This window comes from Convolutriloba macropyga, chromosome 3 (assembly GCF_964194025.1).
Source record: "Convolutriloba macropyga chromosome 3, txConMacr16.3, whole genome shotgun sequence".
Lineage (NCBI taxonomy): Eukaryota > Metazoa > Xenacoelomorpha > Acoela > Convolutidae > Convolutriloba > Convolutriloba macropyga.
This window is the reverse complement of record NC_134470.1, coordinates 10,575,552-10,597,602: the sequence shown is the minus strand read 5'-3', so window position 1 is coordinate 10,597,602 and position 22,051 is coordinate 10,575,552. Positions and strand designations below refer to the sequence as shown.

Here is a 22,051-nt window from a genome sequence, read left to right as displayed (position 1 = left end):
TTGTAGGAACGATGTGATGACAATAGAGATTTTGTAAGAACGAAGTGATGACAATAGAGATTTTGTAGGAACGATGTGATGACAATAGAGATTTTGTAGGAACGATGTGATGACAATAGAGATTTTGTAGGAACGATAGTGTGACAAGAGGTTACTTGGAGTGAAGATAAAGCCAAGAAACGTTAGTACTTATATACAAGTAATGTACAACCAATTAGTGAATAAATTTTAATACACAAATGGAAAGTGTTTGAGTTTAGATGCAACGTTGAGAAAATAGTTCTTTTTAAACTTGATCATTCTATCCAATTGTATTAAAAACATCCATTGCCTCAGGTAGTCTCAGTCACTCGAAGTAACATAGAGGACTTCTACTGGATGATATGAGATATCCCAATTGCAGTGACTTGATTACATGCCTAGCCTTGTAGGGAATGTGTGATAGGCCAGCTTCAATTTCCCTAGTTAAATGTGATGTAAAGCTAAACGATGAAAGCAAAATACTCGATGACTTTTGAAAATTTGAAATTTTGATGTTCGTGGATGGGGGTTCGAACCCTTTGCATAGATGCTGCTTTGTAATAGCGAACTGCAAAAAATGTCTTCAGTAATTGAATTTATTTAGTAGCATCTATTTCGTTTCGGTTACGTTCTTCTATTCGTAAAAAAAACTTGAGAGTAAGGAGAGCTTGAACAGGTTGGGTTTCAAACCAACGAGCATTCTTCTGATAAATTGAAAGCGGGTGTGCTCTTTGCTTTCTGAGATGCCAAATATGTTCAACTTTCCCTTCGAAAAAATCAGAAATTCAATTCGAAGCAAACGAAACAGAGACGTAACTATGCAGCCCTCTGATAAACTAATCATGTTTCGAAGTTGGAATCAGACTACGCTGAACAAACTGTTACAATTAGTATTAGAAGAGTGGGGAAACAAACGCTGTTTTTTAATACAAAAAATGAAGAAAAAAAACAAGATTAAGATGAAGTTAAACTAAAGTTGAAAAAAATTTGAAAATCACATAATCAAACTGCTTGCAGAACAGAACTTTTTTTCCAGGTCTGATTTAAATGTCATTTTTAGTGTTTTTGTTTGAGCGCCCAGTAGAATTAGGGATAATGGTTTTCGGAAAGGTCAGAGATGCTCGTAGATTCTTACAAAAGGTCATAAATTTTTATTGCGTAAAACGAATATCGTAGTGGATGTCTACCGCCTGTGTTTGATTGTGTTGAGTACCCTAAGTGAGCAGCTGTCTATTCATTTTGGATGCAATTGATGCGCAGAAGGCGTGTAGCTGATTGACAAGAGACCGAACGCAAGATTGTGTGGAGAAAAAAATGTATTAGTTTTTAAATTCTATTTGAATAGAACTGTTATTTTCGTGTGCATGTTGGTATCCACTGCATCGTTTTTGCTCTAAGTTCATAAGTTAAACATTTTTTGATCAACTTGCTGAAAAATAGAGTGTCTGATATATAATTATATATATATATATATATATATATATATATATATATGTATATATATATATATATATATATATATATATATATATATATATAGTAATCGTGTATTGTTGAAATTACTTTTCTGTTTACAAAAACATTGGGCGAAAAAAAAGAGAACGTTGTGCCTTCAGTTTTTGGACATCAAATGGGTTAAACAGAAGAATTAAGAAGACGAAGTGATGAGTTAAAAGTGGTACGCTTACCTCAACCATGAAACCAGTAAATTTAATCAGGCGCATCACACAACTGAATGTCTGAATGTTATTTTGATCGGAGGTAACATATTTGATATAACATGAGGTTACAAATGCTGATTTTCATTGAATGAAAAGCAATTTGAGGTAGCCGAGTTTTGCATGTACTGAACTGTTTTGAATGCAGCACCAAATTTAGTAAGCAAGCGGCTGGCAGAACAGAAAAATAAATGATTAAGTTGAGTTAGGCCGCAGATTTACTGTGCAAAGAATAAAAGAATGTTTAAGGGAATAAGGCAATAAGGGAATAAGGGAGATGAACAGTTGCTTATTTAGAGAACACACGTCAGTTTGAACGCACAACGCTGTTGTAGGAATGAAAGATTGATTTTGTAGGAACGATTTTATGACAATAGAGATTTTGTAGGAACGATAGTGTGACAAGAGGTTACTTGGAGTGCAGATAAAGCCAAGAAACTTTAGTACTTATATATAAGTAATGTACAACCAATTAGAGAATAAATTTTAATACACAAATGGAAAGTGTTTGAGTTTAGATGCAACGTTGAGAAAATAGTTCTTTTTAAACTTGATCATTCTATCCAATTGTATTAAAAACATCCATTGCCTCAGGTTGTCTCAGCCACTCGAAGTAACATAGAGGACTTCTATTAGATGATATGAGATACCCCAATCGCAGTGACTTGATTACATGCCTAGCCTTGTAGGGAATGTGTGATAGGTCAGCTTCATGTTCCTTTGTTAAATGTGATGTAAAGTTAAACGATGAAAGCAAAATACTCGATGACTTTTGAAAAATTGGAATTTTGATGTACGTGGGTGGGGGTTCGAACCCTTTGCATAGATGCTGCTTTGTAATAGCGAACTGCAAAAAATGTCTTCAGTAATTGAATTTATTTAGTAGCATCTATTTCGTTTCGGTTACGTTCTTCTATTCGTAAAAAAAACTTGAGAGTAAGGAGAGCTTGAACAGGGTGGGTTTCAAACTAACGAGCATTCTTCTGATAAATTGAAAGCGGGTGTGCTCTTTGCTTTCTGAGATGCCAAATATGTTCAACTTTCCCTTTGAAAAAATCAGAAATTCAATTCGAAGCAAACGAAACAGAGACGTAACTATGCAGCCCTCTGATAAACTAATCATGTTTCGAAGTTGGAATCAGACTACGCTGAACAAACTGTTACAATTAGTATTAGAAGAGGGGGGAAACAAACGCTATTTTTGAATACAAAATGAAAAAAAAACAAGATAAGATGCTCTTAAACAAAAGTTGAAAACAAGTTAAAAAAACCACAGAATCAAACTGCTTGTAGCACACAACTTTTTTTCCAGGTCTGACGTAATTGTCAGTGCCCAGTAGAACTAGGCGTGAAGGTCTGAGATGCTCGTAGATTCTTACAAAAGGTCATAGATTTTTATTGCGTAAAACGAATATCGTAGTCGATGTCTACCGCCTGTGTTTTATTGTGTTGAGTACCCTAAGTGAGCAGCTGTCTATTCATTTTGGATGCAATTGATGCGCAGAAGGCGTGTATCTGATTGACAAGAGACCGAACGCAAGATTGTTTGGAGAAAAAATATTGAATTAGTTTCCAAATTCTACTTGACTAGAACTGTTAATATCGTGTGCATGTTGGTATCCACTGCATCGTTTTTGCTCTAAGTTGATAAATTAAAGATTTTTTTATCAAATTAAAAGAGTGCATGATATATATATATATATATATATATATATATATATATATATATGTATATATATAGTAATAGTGTATCCTTGCAAGTTTTTTCTGTTTACAAACCCATTGGGCGAAAAAAAGGAAAACGATGTGCCTTCAGTTTTGAGACATCAAATGGGTTAAACAGAACAATTAAGAAGACGAAGTGATGAGTTAAAAGTACTCTTGATGAGTTAAGAATACGCTTATTTCAACCATGAAACCACTAAATTTAATCACGCGCATCACACATCTGAATGTTATTTTGATCAGAGATAACTATCTTTTTATTTAAATCAGTAGTGCGTTGAGGAGAAAAAATTCTTGAGACGGATATATTTGATATAAAATGAGGTTGCAAATGCTGATTTTCTTTTAAAAAAAATAAAATTGAGGTAGCCGAGTTTTGCATGTGCTGAACTGTTTTGAATGCAGCACCAAATTTAATAAGCAAGCGGCTGGCAGAGCAGAAAAACAAATGATCAAGTTGAGTTAGGCCACAGATTTACTTGGCAAAGTATAAGAGAATTTTGTTTTTGGGGATTTTTTTTCGAAAAAAGAGTAAAAGAGACGTAAATGAGCTAGCCCCGAATATCAGTCGAACTAGGACCACTGCACCACTGCTTTTGCTCCACACGTTAAAAAAAAACTGTTGCTGATTTGACTAAATTGAAGAAATGCGTCGAGCATTAAAATATATTTTTCCGGACTTGAACTCGGTCAGTAGTTGGAAGTATCCAGTTTGTCCATTTTCATGCTCTTCACAACTTTATAACGATTTAGGTTCATCCCACTTCTATCATTTCAATTGCTTTGTCGGTTAATCCCAAAGTTTCATTTGGTTTTTGCTCCCAATTTTTCAACTGTTTTACTTTGTTTTTTTTATTCTGTCCAATTCTCAATGGGCGGGCACTATTATTTTTCGTATATCAGCTCATATGAGGCAAACGGGAGCCACAAAATTCCGATCAGATGCATTTTCGAGTGCAAGTGAAACGTAAATTTGAGTGCTGGTTAAAATTCTATTGGTAAATTTACTGAACCGAAACAACGCTTCGAGTAATAATTATATATTTTTCAGAATTTTAGGCTTGAACCGTATTTGAAAGTTCGCTCTTCACAACTTTGCCATTCGATAACGCTCTGAGTTTATCTGCCTGCTAGTTTTTCATTTGCTCTACTTAGTAATCCTAAAGTTTCAATTGGTTGTTACTCTTGATTTTAGCCCTGTTGTGTTTTGCTGTTCTTTTTGTTTTTTTTTCAATTCCTAATTTTATCCGACCTTAAAGCACACTTCTATTATTTGAATCAGTAGGGTTTTTGAATTTACTTTTCAGGGTTACAAGGCTCCAGTTTTTGATAAAGAAGACGGTCAGGAATAATTTTGCAAATATTGAGCGAGCACTATCATTTTTTGTATATCAGCTCTATTACAGACTGACTGCATCCTGTGTTTTAGGGCCTGTTTAAAACCTGGCAATTTTGGTTCAAATGATTTTTTTGAATTATTTGTTCTTTTAAACAGCATGATTTGGCAGCAAAAACAAAATAAAAAAAATAGCAAAGCATCACAAATTAGGCGGCATCGAAAACTGTGTCTCGTCGAAATATATATATATATATATATATATATATATATATATATATTTATCAAAAAACTGAAACACCTGTTTTTCAGGAAACACATTGATGTTTTGGATCTTGTGAAAACGTACATATTGTGCTGATCATAGAAAAACTGGAAACTGATCAGATGCAAAATCGAGCGCAAAAAACTGAACTCGAATGCAAGTTACAATTTTATTTGCAAATTTACTGAATTGAAGCAACGCCTCGATTAACAGATATATAAATATATTTTAGTTGGACTCGAACAGCAGTTGGAAGTATTTCGTTCATCCGTTTTCGCGCTCTTGAAAACTGTATCTCTCGATAACGATTTGAGTTTTCCGCCAGCTAGCCTTTAGTTTGCTCTGTTAGTCAACCCAAGATTATATTTTTGCTCATGACTTTTCACCTTGTTCTACTTCGTTTTTCACTTTTTTTCCAATTCTCACTTTTTTCCGTCATTAAAGCACACTTCTACTATTTTGAAATAGTATGATTTTTAATGTTGAGTTACAGGGTCGAAGAGCTTCAGTTTTCAGTAAAGAAGATGTTCGGGATTAGTTTTGCATGGGCACTATCGTTTTTGCATATCAGCTCTGTTACAGACTGCATCTTGTGTTTTAGTGCCCGTATAAAGCATAGAAACGTTCAAATATCTTTTTCTTGTTGCTTCATACAAGCTTTTGCAGCAAAAAATAGCAATTTAATACATATTTAGACAATACCAAAAACTGTGTCTCGTCAAAATATACATAATTTATCCAGACAATCTAAACGCTTAGTTATCAGGAAACAGATGTAAAGATGATCATTTCAAAAAAAAAGATATTTTGTTCAGATCAGATTCAATTTCGTGTGCACAAATAGTCTGATCAGAAGCAGTTGGGAACGCAAGACAGTCTAGTTTATAGTCTGGAATTGTTCTGAAGCACAATCGCTCGAAAGTCTAATTTAAGATCTGCAACTTGTTTAATCAGAGGTCAGTTTGCTCTATAACCGCCTGATCAGTGCGGTGGCTTTGAGCACACTTCGAGGTCAGGCATAGTTCCCATTCCGCTTTTTGAACCTTGCATCCCCAGTCGAGACAGACGGGATGGTTATCTTGTAAGATCTGACAAGATTTTTCCAAAAAATATATTTACCTGGTAAAATCTTATACCAAATATTTTTGTAAGACAGGCGTCTATTCTGTCAGAAATTTTTTTTATACCACTAAAGCCTCATTTAAGATTGTAAAAGACAACAATACGGAGATGTCCCCTGTTAATCTCAAATAACACAAAATCAATCTGCAATAACTGCACAGCTTGAGATGTGCGTTAATAATCATAAAATTAAAAACACAAAGCAGGCATGTGTGATTTTTATTACGCAATCATTCATAACCGAAATCTCTCACAAACATCCCAAACCCAGCTTTAGATCTCGACCAATGAAAGGACTTTACTCAAAATGTGAAACGACAATGCTTGACCAGAAATTCATTCGAAATACATTTGCTCGATCCATGAAAAGAATTTTCCTCGACTTTAAGTAGCAAATTCGAATGTGTAATTTTAGTCATTAAAGGATCTCTACTCTAGAATTTATCAGTCCATTCATAAGTCGAGATCTAAATCTGAAAATATTCATTGTTTGGGCTATATACATTACAGAGATATAATGCGAGAGGGGTAGTTTTAAATGTCTATGCAGATTTTTCCATTTCTTCATAGCGGAAGAACACTCGAAATTTTTCCAATAGTGTCCAGCGGATTCCGTTGCATTTTTAACCTGTACCGGGCGAGAAAACAATGTCGACGCAGTAAAGACATACTTTGCCCATCAAATGCCATCATTGTGAAAAGTGACTTATCAATAAAAAACACTAGGAAAAAAATTACAAAGGAAAAATAATTGGTAAAATTAAGAAATTATTTTGTATTTTGCTAAAACAATTGTTTTCAATGTCATGAAAGCCATTAGGTACAGTATGAAATAATTAAAAAGGTTTGGTTATTTAGCCAAAGGAAGCCCTTGAGATTTTGAATGTCTTGCGTTTACAAAAAGAACGTCAAATATAGACAAAAATAGGAAATTAAATTAATTTGTTTGCGAAGTACCCGTGTCAAAGCCATTAAAGTCATAACGAAATATTTAAAAGTCATAGATTTTGTACAACAGCGTTTTATCCTGATGACAATTATGACATATGTGACCTGAAATAAAGGCGACTAGGTAACAAAGACAAACAAATGCACAAAGATGCCAAGTTAATAAGTGTTTTTTGTTTTCAAAGTCATAAAAGCCATCAGATATCTACTCAAATTCGAATGAAGGCTAATTTAACCCTCCATAAAAACCCGATGAGAAGTTTTAGTCTCCAGGAAATTTCATACGACTAACAAAGAAAGTGAAAGCGACAGTTAAAGACAATAGTAGAAAAAAAACTCAAATAATTTCTTTGAGAAAGTGGTTTTGAAGCCGCTAAGACAGTATTCTGTACCTTTAAAGATTTTGAGATGTTCAAATGTGCTTTATTGTGAATGCAAGTGAGAGGCTATGTGAAATCTGAAGAATGCGATCATGTGAAAAATCGAGAAAAAAGCGTTAATAAAAGGCGAATGCCTAAAACTCATATTAATAACCTAATACTCCTCTGTAAAATCTAATAAAATCAAAGACCGAAAACAACAACTTAGCGTCTAAAATCGCAATAACGATTGCACTTTAACTCAGTTGGAAGAAGAAGCGTTCTTTCTTTGCTGACACTAAGCTATAAACTGCCCAAATTAGGATAAAAATATTGGCAAAGTTCAAAAAGCCGTTGTTTATTTTTAAATTAAATAATTTTAATAGTCAAAGCGACCAGAAGCTTTCAGGTAGTAAATTTAGACATCTTAATTTGGAACTGCTAGGAAACCAAATGGACCTATCACCCGTGAGCTTTGATTTGAATTGTTCTGTTCTGTAATTAAAGTAGAAAAAACCAATTTTGTTCAAAAAAGACCGACTGGTTACAATCCGAAATAATATTGGATTGTAGCAGTCCAATGGTGGACCAAAAACAGCACTTACATTGTTGTTCGTCTATTAAGAATTTTTATATGCTTCGGACAATATAGATATAGATAACTTGTTAGTAAAAAATCAAAAAAAAATGCTACATTTTTGATAATCATAGAGAAAAGTTAGCAAACAACGACAAAACTATTAATTCCAGAGCACTCTCAATTGCAGTGGAATTGAGACTGGCCCCTTTTGGAGATTACAAAAAGTGTGTTAGTGGTTTTTAGGTGTGTATTTCTAGCAAATTCAATCAAAGTTGACCAAGAAGAATATTTCGTGCAGTTTCTGATGAAAAAGGCTGAGTTTTGAAATGTTTAGCCAAAAAAGTTAAATCAAAGCAGTCAACAATTTTTTATTGTTGAAAATTAAGCCAAAATCATTATTCTTAACAATTTTAACATGTTTTAGCAAAATTGACAACACTTTCGGCGAAAATTTTGGAAAATGCGAAAAAATCAGTCTCAAAATTAACAAAAATTTAAACCTCGATAACTCGCTTTAGAAAACGAAATTAAAAAAAGTCTTTTTAATTCCATTTTTTACGCTGGACGGGTCTTTTAATGATACCACTCACAATTGTGTACGGTGAATATATCGATAGGTCAAGTTTGAATGAAAAAAAACACATTTGAGTATATAGTTCCTCCCCCACTCAAGATGGGTCGGAACAATAAGTTTTAGGGTAGGTTGATGCAGATAGTACACTGAAGACAAAACGATAAGCTGAAGACTAACCTCTAAATTTGGGGCAATTATCTCTAAAGCCTAAAATTTAACAAACTTCAATAGTCACTGTTCGATGTTGTTTTCGTTGATTATTTTATGTATTCAAAGATCATGAGTTAATTTGTCCTAAACCTTCGAATCTTTTCCATAATACTACCCCCTTATTTTGAAGCCCCCCTCGCCCTATGCATCACTTTAAGCAAAGAGTCGTGCATGTGGCAGAAAGTGCCTCTCGTCTATGTTGCAGCGTTGGTTAGTCTATGGGGTAGTTTTTGTATCGTCTATGGGACAGACTTTGGCTCGACTGTAAGTACTGGTGCGTTTATGTTGCTCGTTAAAAAAAATTAAATAAGTGTTTTTTAACGCACGGTATCCCGTGTGTGTGCTCAAAAATGGTCTGCGTCATAAACGAGGACCTCAACCTGGGATATGAAGGGCATTTGAAACTATAAGAATTTCCATATTCGAGCGTTGCGCATTTACAATCAATAATGGCTTTGACGATTAGTTATTAAAACAATAAAAAAACGTAATCCGAAGATTTAAATTTTTAATTCTTTTTTACTACTGTACTAAATATATGTTTCGCATCAAATTTTTCAGATTTTTGTCTCCCACGAAATACATTTGCAGCATTGAAGTAATCAAATAGCTACAAAGATAAGGCAAAGCTATTATTCAGAGCAATTTTTCTGTTTTGTTTGCAAAGGTTTAAAATCAGGAAATATAACCAAATGATTGAAAATTTTATTCCATTGACCAAATTGTTGAAACCCGGGCTGACTACTTAGAGCATTGCAGTACTGAACCACAGTAATTCCAGACATTGTATATAGACTTTTTTTACACTTGTACAGATTCGGTTCATGTCAAAATATACAATGATCAGTCTCTTTTTCTTGATCAAAAAAAATTTTATTTCATAACTATTTCCATACATCTATCAGCCTAATTAACATTCTTGTATAACTCTTGTCAGCCTAAAACCATTCTGTTTCACACTTGTTTCAGCTCTGATTTTTAGCCTAAAATATACGGTTTTTAACATGTTTAAGCGCTGATTGAACATCACAACACAGACATATTCACACCATACTACATCACACCACAGTCTAAATAGTTATTTTGGTTTTCTCTCGACATAATTACCTAATTTTTTGATGTAAAGAAGCTGTTTCAGTACTGGTTTTACAAGTTAATTTTGAAATAACCAGGTCCAGTACTGAGAAGTTCTGGGTGGTCAGACCTGGAAATGGTTAAAAATTCTAATTCTTTTTTGGTTCTTCAAGAAGTTGATTCTATTCGAATTTGATAAATCTGTAAAAATGTATGGTAAATTCCATCGCTCTGTTTTTCGGATTATAAATAAAAGTATCCATCCGGATGCACATTTTTGGCAATTAATATTTGTGAACTGTACATCCGCTATTTCAGGATCTTGGTTATTCAGAAGGAAAGACTTAGAACATCAGAAATATTTCTATTTCAACAAATCAAATTACAGTTTAAACTTTGATTGAAATCACTAAGTTGATTTACAAAAACTAGATAAGGAATCAAATTATAAAACGCTCTTGAATTCCGCGTCCATAAAAGTAAAGTGCCGCTTCGGTGAAAGTTCAATAGAATATTGGAGCTTTTGCTCCGTCAGAAGCAGCTAACCACTCAACTAATTTCATTGCATTTTTTTTTTGTTGATGAAAAGTTAATCGCTTTTTCCCAAGAGGTAATCAAGAGGTAATCTAAAACCAACTAAACTGAATGAACTTCCCCAAGTGATTTTTGAATGTTTTCTTTTTTCATCAATGCTTCTTCCAGTGGCCATTTATCCGGAAGCTGCTAAATGTAAAACCAAAGATGGAACTATTATTAGCTAGAGCAATTATTATATTTCGTCCTGAATTTCATGAGACTTAGATCCGGGATTGCTTACTGTTACAAGAAAAATAATATATTGTTTACTGTTGCGTTTTTCGGCTTTATTGGTTTCTATTATAATTTTGGTTTGCTTTCCTATGGCCAACCTGCTTCGTCACCACCTTGCAAATCACCATCAATTCCCATGTCAAAATCTTTTAAATTACTTGACTCAAATTAACCAAACAAAACCAGGCCTAATCTTTGCATGAAATTCAGGACGAAATATAATAATTGCTCTATCTAATAATAGTTCTATCTTTGGTTTTAGATTTATCATTTTCTGGATAAGTTGCCACTAGTACTGAATCATGAAAATTTCATTTTGATTTTTACTATGGCCAGATTTCTGAATGATTGCATCATAATTCTTACAGTAATTTTGACTGGCCTTGTGTCTACTTACATTTACTGTGCCTTATTTTACATTCAGCATTTTATAAACCTATAAGACCCTTCAGAAACGTCTAATTGGGCTAGTGCTTCCAAAAATGTGGGAATAATAAAACATGGTCTACCTGTTCTCACTTTCAGCTGTTTTCCACGGAGATTATCAGCGACCCTGAAACAATGTCTTCACAAAGTTTGATTTTTTTACTACAATTACACAATTCTACAATTCTACAAATGTAAAAAAGTAAAAAATATATATTGAAAGAATTGAAAAAGATAAATGAACAACAATTCTGTAAAAAATCAACAAAATGCACTTTTAAAAGAGTTACTTCCATATTAATAATTTGAGAAGCAAGTTTTCTCAGAGTTGAGGTAACTCAAGTCTTCGACCCCTGAAAGGTATGTATCGGACAGAATTGAGTCGCAGACCGGGGGGGGGGGGTCTTTAGAGAATCTCCAGACCATTGACCAGACCCGACAGACCTAGGCCAGACTTTTGGCCAGACGATTGGCAAACTATTGACCAGGCCGAACACTCTTTTCCAGACCACTGAATTTTGTCTGAAAAATTCTTGGAACCGGGTAGCAATTTGTTTACTAATTCTTTACCAATCCTTAACTACTCAAGCGAATTTTGGCAAGCATAGCAGTCACAAAGAACTTTTTAATGGCCTCCATAAAATGGGCTTTTATGGATAATGGATAAGGTTTACAAGAAAGGTGGTTCTCAAATAGTCAAACCTTTTCGTGCTGTCCGAATTGGGATACCCCAAAATGAGAAATCTGATTGTGAACACAATTATGCAACTCCAACACAAGAACCGAATGAAAGCCAGCCACTTCAAAGCCACTCCCCAATTGTAGTCATAGTTGCTCATTCCACCCCTTTCGTTATCTGGAGCTCCATCAGATCCGGTTGATACGTCGTTTTTCTCCGGTCTGGCTCGGTCCAGAGGAGCCAAATAACTCCCTTTAGTAGTCGTAGTTGCTGTGGGTTTGTTTTGTGGTGCATCGTTCTGAGCGGTTTCAGCCAGTCTCAATTTGAAGCCTATAATTATGATTCGTTGATGAAAGATTACCAAGTTGAGGTCCCAAACCAAATCAAATATTTCCACACCGAAGATGAATGCGGGGGCTTCATGTATTCAATATTACATAGACTCCAAACGTCGAAAAATGCCGCAAAGTATGAACTAAAGTTTACAAAATTTTAGTTGACGCAAGTCTCGAGAAAGCATGAGTAGTATATAGTGAGCGGACAAGGAGGTAAAAAGACGTACTGGTAAATAAAGGTCAGGTATAATCCATTTCAATCGATTTACCATAGACATATCTGATAGGGAGAGCGAGAACAATAGAGCTGCCAAAATATCCTAATTACCTCAGTGGAAATCCGTCCATTTGTGATTTTTTTTAGCTCAAATGCTTTTGCTTTATCATAGCTAATTTTATCTACTTAATAAAATCTAACTGCAAGATCTTTGCATTCACACAATTCGTTTGTGCTTAATCTTCTAAACTATTTTCCATTTTTTTCAAAAAGAATACTTATATAATTTTAATGGGAAATTGGGTCAATAACTGAGAGCATGATTGCAGGTATAGAAGATGAAAAAACACTTGGCCTAAACTTCGTATCAAAAAAATAACGTAATAATCAACTTTTTGGTTTGTTGTAGAGAAACTTGAGCAACTTGAGCACCAAAAATCGTAATTCATGCCTCAAAAATCCACATTTCTTGCCAAGAATTAACCAGATCTTACCAAAAATTGTCCAATTCGTTATATGAGATACCCAAATTTTGCCAAAATAGACATTTTTCACAAAAAATACCTAATTTTTAACAAAAATTCCCTACTTTTGCCGGAAATTACCCAATTGTAACAAAAAAAACATATTTTCAGCAATGAATCTCCAAATTGTTAACTGAGAAAAACCCAATTCTCACCCAATAACAACCAATTTCCAAAAAAAAACAGTTACAGCAAAAGAATACCCGCTTCTTGCCAACAAATACTTGATTTTGTCGAAAAATATCCAAATTTAGCAACATATATCCAATATCTGACAAAAACAATTTTGGCAATGAAGACTATTTTTCAAAAAAAATCCGTCAATAAAGGACAGAAAATCATGCTTTAGTTGGGAAGCTTTCTCAAATCCGTGGCAGCCTTTGGTCTTCGTCTTTGCTATCGATAAAACACCAGAATTCTCTCTACTTTACAGAGAGATAACTCTAATCTTCTAAAAGAACCGGAAAGAAAGCACAATTTTACAAGTCTGAGACAACATGGAACTAAGCTGATCAGTGTCTGCTCAATTCGTGTACAATCATTGATAATTACACTAAAATTAACATGGTTTTTACAATGAGCATAAAAACTAAAATTTCCTTGCTCAATTCGTGTACAATTAGTGATAATTGCACTAATGTCAACATTGATTTTACAAAACAAAATTCGCGGATTTTTTTCGGACGCCGACGATAACAATCAGAATCAGAACCTCGAACGAGAGTGTGACGAGTGAGTAATTGGGTCAACAACTGGGAGCATGATTGTAGGTATAGAAGATGAAAAAACACCTGACCTAAACCTGGTATCAAAAAGTTAAAATATTAGTCAATTTTTCCGTTTGTTGTAGAGCAGTTTGAGCTCATTCAAAGAAATCAATGAAAGAAATACAGAACGGAATATTCGCTAAAAATACATCGCTGAAGTCTGCTCGAAGCTACAGTAGATCACATATTGAGAGACAAGAAGATTACTGAGATGATATTATTTTTAATAAAACATTTGTAAGATATATCAGCAAAACCAAACCTCGACATCTGTTGTCAAGAAAAAACCAATTTGTACCAAAAAATAGCTATATTTACCAAAAAAATTCTCATTCTTGCGGTAAAATACCCAATGTCGTCAAAAAACGACAATTCTGCCAAAAATACCTAATTTCTAACATGGAATCTCAAGTTTTACCTCAAAATAACTAATTTCCAAATGTGACCAAATCTGACTAGAAAAATGTCCAATTTTACTGAAAAATATCGCAAAAAAAATTTGAAATTAGATACACAATTCTGGCCAAAAAGGCAAAATTTTTTTCATCAAATGACCATTTTTAATAAAAAACACCATATTGCTGCAAAAAAAAAATACTTAACTCCTACCAGAATATATGTATTTTTTACCTGGAATAACAACATTTCACCAAAAAAGAAACCTAATTCTTGCCACAAAAATGCTCATATCTTGCAAAAAATGATCATATCTTACCAAAGAGCACCCAATTCGTACTATGAGGTTCCCAAACCTTGACCAAAAATAATCAATTTTCATTGAAAAGGTAACTTGTTTTCACCAAAAATATTCCCTACTGTTGCCGGAAATTACACAATTGTAACAAAAAACATAATTTCAGCCATGAATCTCCAAATTGACAGCAGAAAAACCCAAATCTCAACCAACAACACCTAATTTCCAAAAATACACCGTTACTGCAAAAGCATACCCGCTTCTCGTCAACAAAAACCAGTTTTCGTCGAAACTTATCTAAATTTAACAACGTATATCCAATATCTGACAAAAACAGTTTTATAAATGAACATCCAATTTCAACAAAAAAATTTCTGCCAATAAAGTAGAGAGAAACAAGCTTTAGTTGTGAAGTTTTCCCAATTCCAAGGCAGCTTTTAGTTTTTGTCTTTGCTACAGATAGTACACCAGAATTCTCTCTACTTTACATAGAGACAGTTGTAGAATTCTACAACAACCGGAAAGGGAGGACAATTTCACAAGACTGAGACATGGAACTAAGCAGATCAGCTACAAAGTTCCGAAATATTACCAGATAAACCCAAATCTCACCCAAAAATAACCAATTTCCCAAAATACACAGTTACTGCAAAAGAATACCCTCTTCTTGCCAACAAATACTGAATTTCTTCGAAAAATATTCAAATCTAACAACGTATATCCAATATGTGACAAAAAGAATATTGGCAACGAATACTCATTTTTAACAAGAAAAAACAATTTCTGCCAATAAAGGAGAGAAAATGTGCTTTAGTTGGGAAGCTTTCTCAATGCCGATGCAGATTTTAGTCTTCGTCTTTGCTATCGACAATAAACCAGATTTCACTCTGTTTTACACAGAGACACTTGTAGACTTCTACAGCAACCGGAAAGAAAGCACAATTTTACACGTCTGAGACAAGTTGGAACTAAGCAGATCACAATGAAATTCCAAAATATTGCCAGATAAACCAAATTCTCACCCAAGAATAACCAATTTCCAAAAATACAGAGTTACTGCAAAAATTACCCACTTCATATTAACAAATACCTGATTCCATCGAATAATATCCAATTTTAACAACATATTCGACTCGTGACAAAAACAATTTTGGAAATGAACACCCAATTTTAACATGAAAAAAATTTATGCCAATAAAGAAGAGAAAAACGGGCTTTGGGAAGCTTTCTCAATTCCGAAGAAGTTTTTAGTTTTAGTCTTTGCTGACGATAATACACAGGAATTCTATCTACTTTACATGCAGACAACTGTAGAATTCATCAACAGCCCCGAAAGAAAGCACAATTTTTCAAGTCTGAGACAACATGGAACTAAGCAGATCAGTCCCTGCTCAATTTGTGTACAATTACTTATAATTTCACTAGAGTCAACACTGATTTTACAAAAACATTCCCTGATTTGTTTTGGACGCGGACGAAAACAACCAGAAACAGAATCTCGAACAAGATTGTGGCCAGTTAGTAATTAGGTCAATAACTGGGAGCATGATTGCAGGTATAGAAGATGAAAGAAACTTGACCTTAACTTGGCATCAAAAAGGTAAAAGAATAATCAACTTTTCGTTTTGTTGTAGAGCAACTTGAGATCATTCAAAAAAATCGATGAAAGAAATACTGAAAAGAATATTCGCTAAAACTACATCGCTCAAGTCTGCTCGAAGCTACACTAGATCACATATTCAGAGACATGAAGATAACTGAGAAGATATTAATCTTAATGAAACATTTATTGGATATATCTGTAAAACCAAAACTCGACATCTGGCGTCAAAAAATTACTAATTTCTGCCATAAAAATAGCCAATTTTTACCAAAAAAATTTATCATTCTTGCCGTAAATAACCCAATGTCATCACAAACCGCAGATTCTGCAAGGAAAAACGAAATTTTTTACAGGGAATCTCAAGTTTTTCTCAAAAAATTTTAATTTCCAAACGTGACCAAATCTGGCCAGAATTTTATTGAAAAAAACTGCAAAAAAAATTGAAATTAGATACACAATTCTGGCCAAAAAAAAAACAATTTTTTCCGTTAAATGACCATTTTTAACAAAAAAAACTGAATTCCTTCCAAAAGCTATCTAACTCCTGCCAAAGGATATTCAATTTTTACCTGAAATTCCCACATAATACCAAACAAAATCTGATTCATGCCAAACAAATCCACATTTTTTGCCAAAAAATAAACAAATCCTACCAAAAAGTGCCCAATTCGTTTTGTGAGATACCCTAATTTTGCCGAAAAGTAGTCATTTTTCACAAAAAATTACCTAATTTTTAACCAAAAATTTTCTACTCTTGCCGGAAGTTACCAAATTGTAACGAAAAACATAATTTCAGCCATGAATCTCCAAAATGATAACAGAAAAACCCTATTCTCACCCAACAACAACTAATTTCCAAAAATGCACCGTTACTGCAAAAGAATACACTCTTCTTGCCAACAAAAACTTGATTTCGTCGAAAAATATCCAAATTTAACAACGTATATTCAATATGTCACAAACAGAATTTTGGCAACGAATACCCAATTTTAACAAAAAAAACAATTTCGGCCAATAAAGGAGAGAAAAACGTGCTTTAGTTGGGAAGCTTTCTCAATGCCGAGGCAGCTTTTAGTCTTTGTCTTTGCTATCAATAATACATCAAAATTCTCTCTACTATACATAGAGACGACTTTAGACTTCTACAACTACCGAAAGAAGGCACAATTTTACAGGTCTCTCACAAAATGAAACAAAGCAGATAAGTCCGTGCTCCGTTCGCGTACAACTATAAGTCAATCTGGCACATAAAATGAGGAGACGAAACTAAAGTTTACCTGGTGTGTCTTGGACGCGGAAGACAACAACCAGAAACTGAGTCTCGTACAAAATTTTGACGAGCGGGAAAATGGATCAATAACTGGGAGCATGATTGCAGGTATAGAAGATAAAAAAAATGACCTTAACTTGGCATCAAACAGTTAAAAGAATAATCAACTTTTCGTTTTGTTGTAGAGGAACCTGAGCTCATTCAAAAAAATCGATGAAAGAAATACAGAAAAGATTATTCGCTAAAACTACATCGCTCACGTCTGCTCGAAGCTACAATAGATCACATATTCAGAGACATGAAGATTACTGAGATGATATTAATCTCAATGAAACAATTATTGGATATATCTGCAAAACCAAATCTCGACATCTGGCGTCATAACTAATTTCTGCCATAAAAAATAGCCAATTTTTACCAAAACATTTCTCATTCTTGCCGAAAATAACCCAATGTCATCACAAACCGCAGATTCTGCAAAGAAAAACGCAATTTCTTACAGGGAATCTCAAGTTTTACTCAAAAAAGTTTAATTTCCAAACGTGACCAAATCTGGCCTGAAAAAATTAAATTTTATTGAAAAAAACTGCAAAAAAAATTGAAATTAGATACACAATTCTGGCCAAAAAAAAACAATTTTTTCCGTTAAATGACCATTTTTAACAAAAAAAAACCGAATTCTTTCCAAAAGCTACCTAACTCCTGCCAAAGGATATTCAATTTTTACCTGAAATTCCCACATAATACCAAACAAAATCTGATTCATGCCAAACAAATCCACATTTTTTGCCAAAAAATAAACAAATCCTAACAAAAAGTGCCCAATTCGTTTTGTGAGATACCCTAATTTTGCCAAAAAGTAGTCATTTTTCACAAAAAAATTACCTAATTTTTAACCAAAAATTTTCTACTCTTGCCGGAAGTTACCAAATTGTAACGAAAAACATAATTTCAGCCATGAATCTCCAAAATGATAACAGAAAAAACCTATTCTCACCCAACAACAACTAATTTCCAAAAATGCACCGTTACTGCAAAAGAATACACTCTTCTTGCCAACAAAAACTTGATTTCGTCGAAAAATATCCAAATTTAACAACGTATATTCAATATGTCACAAAAAGAAATTTGGCAACGAATACCCAATTTTAATTAAAAAAAAACAATTTCTGCCAATAAAGGAGAGAAAAACGTGCTTTAGTGGGGAAGCTTTCTCAATGCTTAGGCAGCTTTTAGTCTTTGTCTTTGCTATCAAAAATACATCAGAATTCTCTCTACTATACATAGAGACAATTGTAGACTTCTACAACAACCAAAAGAAGGCACAATTTTACAGGTCTCTCACAAAATGAAACAAAGCAGATCAGTCCGTGCTCCTTTCGCGTACAACTATAAGTCAATCTGGCACATAAATTGAGGAGACGAAACTAAAGTTTACCTGGTTTGTCTTGGACGCGGAAGACAACAACCAGAAACTGAGTCTCGCACAAAATTTTGACGAGCGGGAAAATGGATCAATAACTGAGAAGATGATTGCAAGTATAGAAAATGAGAAAACACTTGACCGGAAACTTGATATCAAAAGTTAACATGTTAATCTAGTTTCTGGTTCGCTGTAGAGAAACTTGAGCTGTTTCAATGAATTAAATGAAAAAAAAACAAAGAAGGCAACAGCCACTAAAGTTACAATGCTGACATCTGCTCGTAGCTACACTAGATCACATAAACAGAGACATACAGATTTCTGAGATGATTTTGATCTTAATTAAACGTTTGAAAGATATATCTGCCAAACCAAATCTCGACATCCGGCGTCAAGAACTACACATTTTTTTACCAACAAAACAGCTAGTTTTTAATAAAAAAAATCCCCATTCTTGCCATAAAACAACCAGTGTCATCATAAAATGCAGATTCTGCCAAGAAATAACCAATTTGTAATAAAATATCTCCTATTTTACAAAAAAAAACTTGTTTCCAAAATTGACTGTTCATGCTACAAAATATACAACTTTATTGAAAAATATCGCAGAAAAAAAGTTTTAACAACAAATAACCAATTCTTACCAAAAAAAGCAGTTTTTTCCATTAAATACCCAATTTTAACAAAAAAACACCCAATTCCTGCCAGAACTACTTAGTTTCTACCAAAGGATATGCAATTTTTACCTGGAATGCCCACATATTACCAAAAGACCTGACTCTTGCCACGCAAATTCTTGCACAACACTAACCATATCTTGCCAAAAATCACCCAATTCGTACAATGAGATACACACATCTGGCCCAAAAATACGTATTCTTTACCAAAGGAAAACTAATTGATAACCAAAAATTTCCATAGACTTGCCGGAAACTACCCAATTGTCTCAAAAATCCAGTTTCGGCCATGAATTTCCAATTTATTAACAGAAAAACCCACTTCTTACCCAACGACAACAAGTTTCCAAAAATATAAAATTAATGCAAAAGAATAACCAGTTCTTGCTAACAAATACCCGAATTCGTCGAAAAATATCTAAATTTAACAATATATATCCAATTCGTGACAAAAAAAACAATTTTTGCAATGAGTCATCAATTTTAACCAAATAAACAATTTATGCCAATAAATGAGAGAAGAACTTGCTTCAGTTGGGAAGCTTTCTCATTTCCGAAGCAGCTTTTAGTCTTCTTCTTTGCTGTCGATAATGCACCGGAAATCTCTCTACTTTACATGCAGACAACTGTAGAAAAAATCAACAACTGGAAAGAAAGCACAATTTTATAAGTCTGAGACAACATGGAACTAAACAGAACAGTCCCTGCAAATTCGTTTACAATTATTGAAATTTGCATTAAAGTCAACATAACTTTTGCAATGTGCAGACAAATTAAAATTTCACTGGTTTGCTTTGGACGCGGAAGACAACAACCAGAAACCGAATCTCGAACAACATTGTGACGAGTGGTATAATGGATCAATAACGGAGAGCATGATTGCAGGTATAGACGATGAGAAAACACTTGAATGGATACCTGGTAACAAAAAATTAGGTTTGTAATCAACCTTTTGATTTGTTGTAGAAAAAATCGAGTTGAGTCAATGAATTTGAGAAAAGAAACACAGAAATCATTATTCGCTAAAATTGCTTCGCTGAAGTCTCCTCAATTTTAGACTAGATCACATATTGAGAGACATGAAAATTACTGAGATCATATTAACCCTAATGAAGCAATTAGAAGATAAATCTGTAAAACCAAGACTCGACATCCGGCATCCTGAACACAAGAAACAGAAGAAACCCTTCGCTGTCAAAAAGTTTCAGATTATGGAAAGTTCAATGGCAGAAGGGTTGGCAAACGGATCAAATGTTCGTCCTCCCAGACAGTCAGAGGATGTGCTCTGCAATTCACTAACAAGTGCGAGCCAATTTGGATTTGATTTCGACTGAATAAATTTCTCAAATTTTTACACAGTTTCAAAACAAAAGTTGTTAACTTTTGAATTTTTGAGAATATTCACTGACTAATTTATTTTCTCTTGTTCTCTTTATACACAAAAAAAGTTTTTGTGTGTTTATGAATTGATGAGTTTGTACTGATATAATTTTTGTTTTGGAAATCGAATTACTTCAAAACAAAATCTCCGTTGTCTATTCAAAAATTTCATATTTTTTTGAAACGGCTTTATAACAGAGGTAATCTTTTTTAAGAAACGAAACTTTTGTGGTATTTAAGTGTTCCAAAAATTTTGTTTCATTATGTTGATTTGATCAAAAATGCTTTGCCAACAAAATTGTTCCTAGAACAAAGAACTTACATAATTTTAATTTTTTCTGACTTTTTTTTTATAGAAAACGCGTTTTTTGGAAACACGTTGTTAAAAAATTTTATTTTCTGGATCAACCTCTGTCGAGAAACGTTGTTTTTTGCAATGTCTAATTCAAACAAAAATGTTTTTTTTGTTTAGTTTTGGCAGAAATTGATATTTTGCAAAACTACATACATAAAAAGACGTCATTTCGAAGAAAACGTCAAGGGGGGTTTGCTCTTTTTGCAAAATTGTGTTTTAAGAAGTGTGTTTTTTAGAAACTGTATTGTTAAAATAATAATTTTGTTTATCAATGTATGCCGAAAAACGCTTTTTTGTTATATCTTATTTTTACGCAAATTTCGTTTTAATATGTACAGTTGGTAATAAATGCACATATAATACACTTTTTCTGCGAAATATATATACAAATTTTTAATGAAAGTGTATTTCAGAAATTTTAGGTTTTGTAAAACAATGTTTCAAAAAAAGTTGTACTTGAAAAAAAAGGTAGCTGAAAAACCAACTGCGGGTTCAAATTTCTGTCGGAAATGCTTTTCTGGAAAACTTTTCTTCCTACAAAAGTACGGTTTGTTGTGACGTAAATTTTTGTAAAGATCTTTTTGCAAAAAATCCTTTTGTGTCATCATTATATAATAAGAAACAAAACTTTTGCAAGAACTAGATATCACAAAAAAAAACGTTTTTTGACATAATTTTCCAATAACTCTGTTTCTAAAAAGCAGGTTTTTGAAAAATTCAGAAAATCTAAAACAGATTTTTCAAATTGATGTTATCTGGTGTAACCATTTTTGCAGAAGAAGCATTTACTACCAAAATTGTAAAAATCAAACCAATAGTATACTAAAAATTACAATTGAACTTATGATATAAATAAGAGCGAAAATTTAATCAAAAAACATTTCCTAGTCTGCTAGTACTAATCCCGTTTGCACGATCATCACAATAATGTGAATTTTTTGTTCCTGGATTTTTTCATT

General features: G+C 33.4%; 1 protein-coding gene across 1 annotated transcript in view; it reads right to left on the bottom strand.

The window, feature by feature from the left end:
• LOC142336853 (uncharacterized) overlaps positions 1-22,051 on the bottom strand; it is a 34,912-nt gene that overhangs the window by 3,335 nt on the left and 9,526 nt on the right. Inside the window, exons 2-4 of the mRNA XM_075385809.1 lie at positions 11,871-12,177; positions 11,252-11,295; positions 8,826-8,855 (exon numbers count right to left, since the gene is read on the bottom strand). Coding sequence (XP_075241924.1) covers positions 8,826-8,855; positions 11,252-11,295; positions 11,871-12,177 — 381 coding nt within the window. The remainder of the gene's footprint in view (positions 1-8,825; positions 8,856-11,251; positions 11,296-11,870; positions 12,178-22,051) is intronic.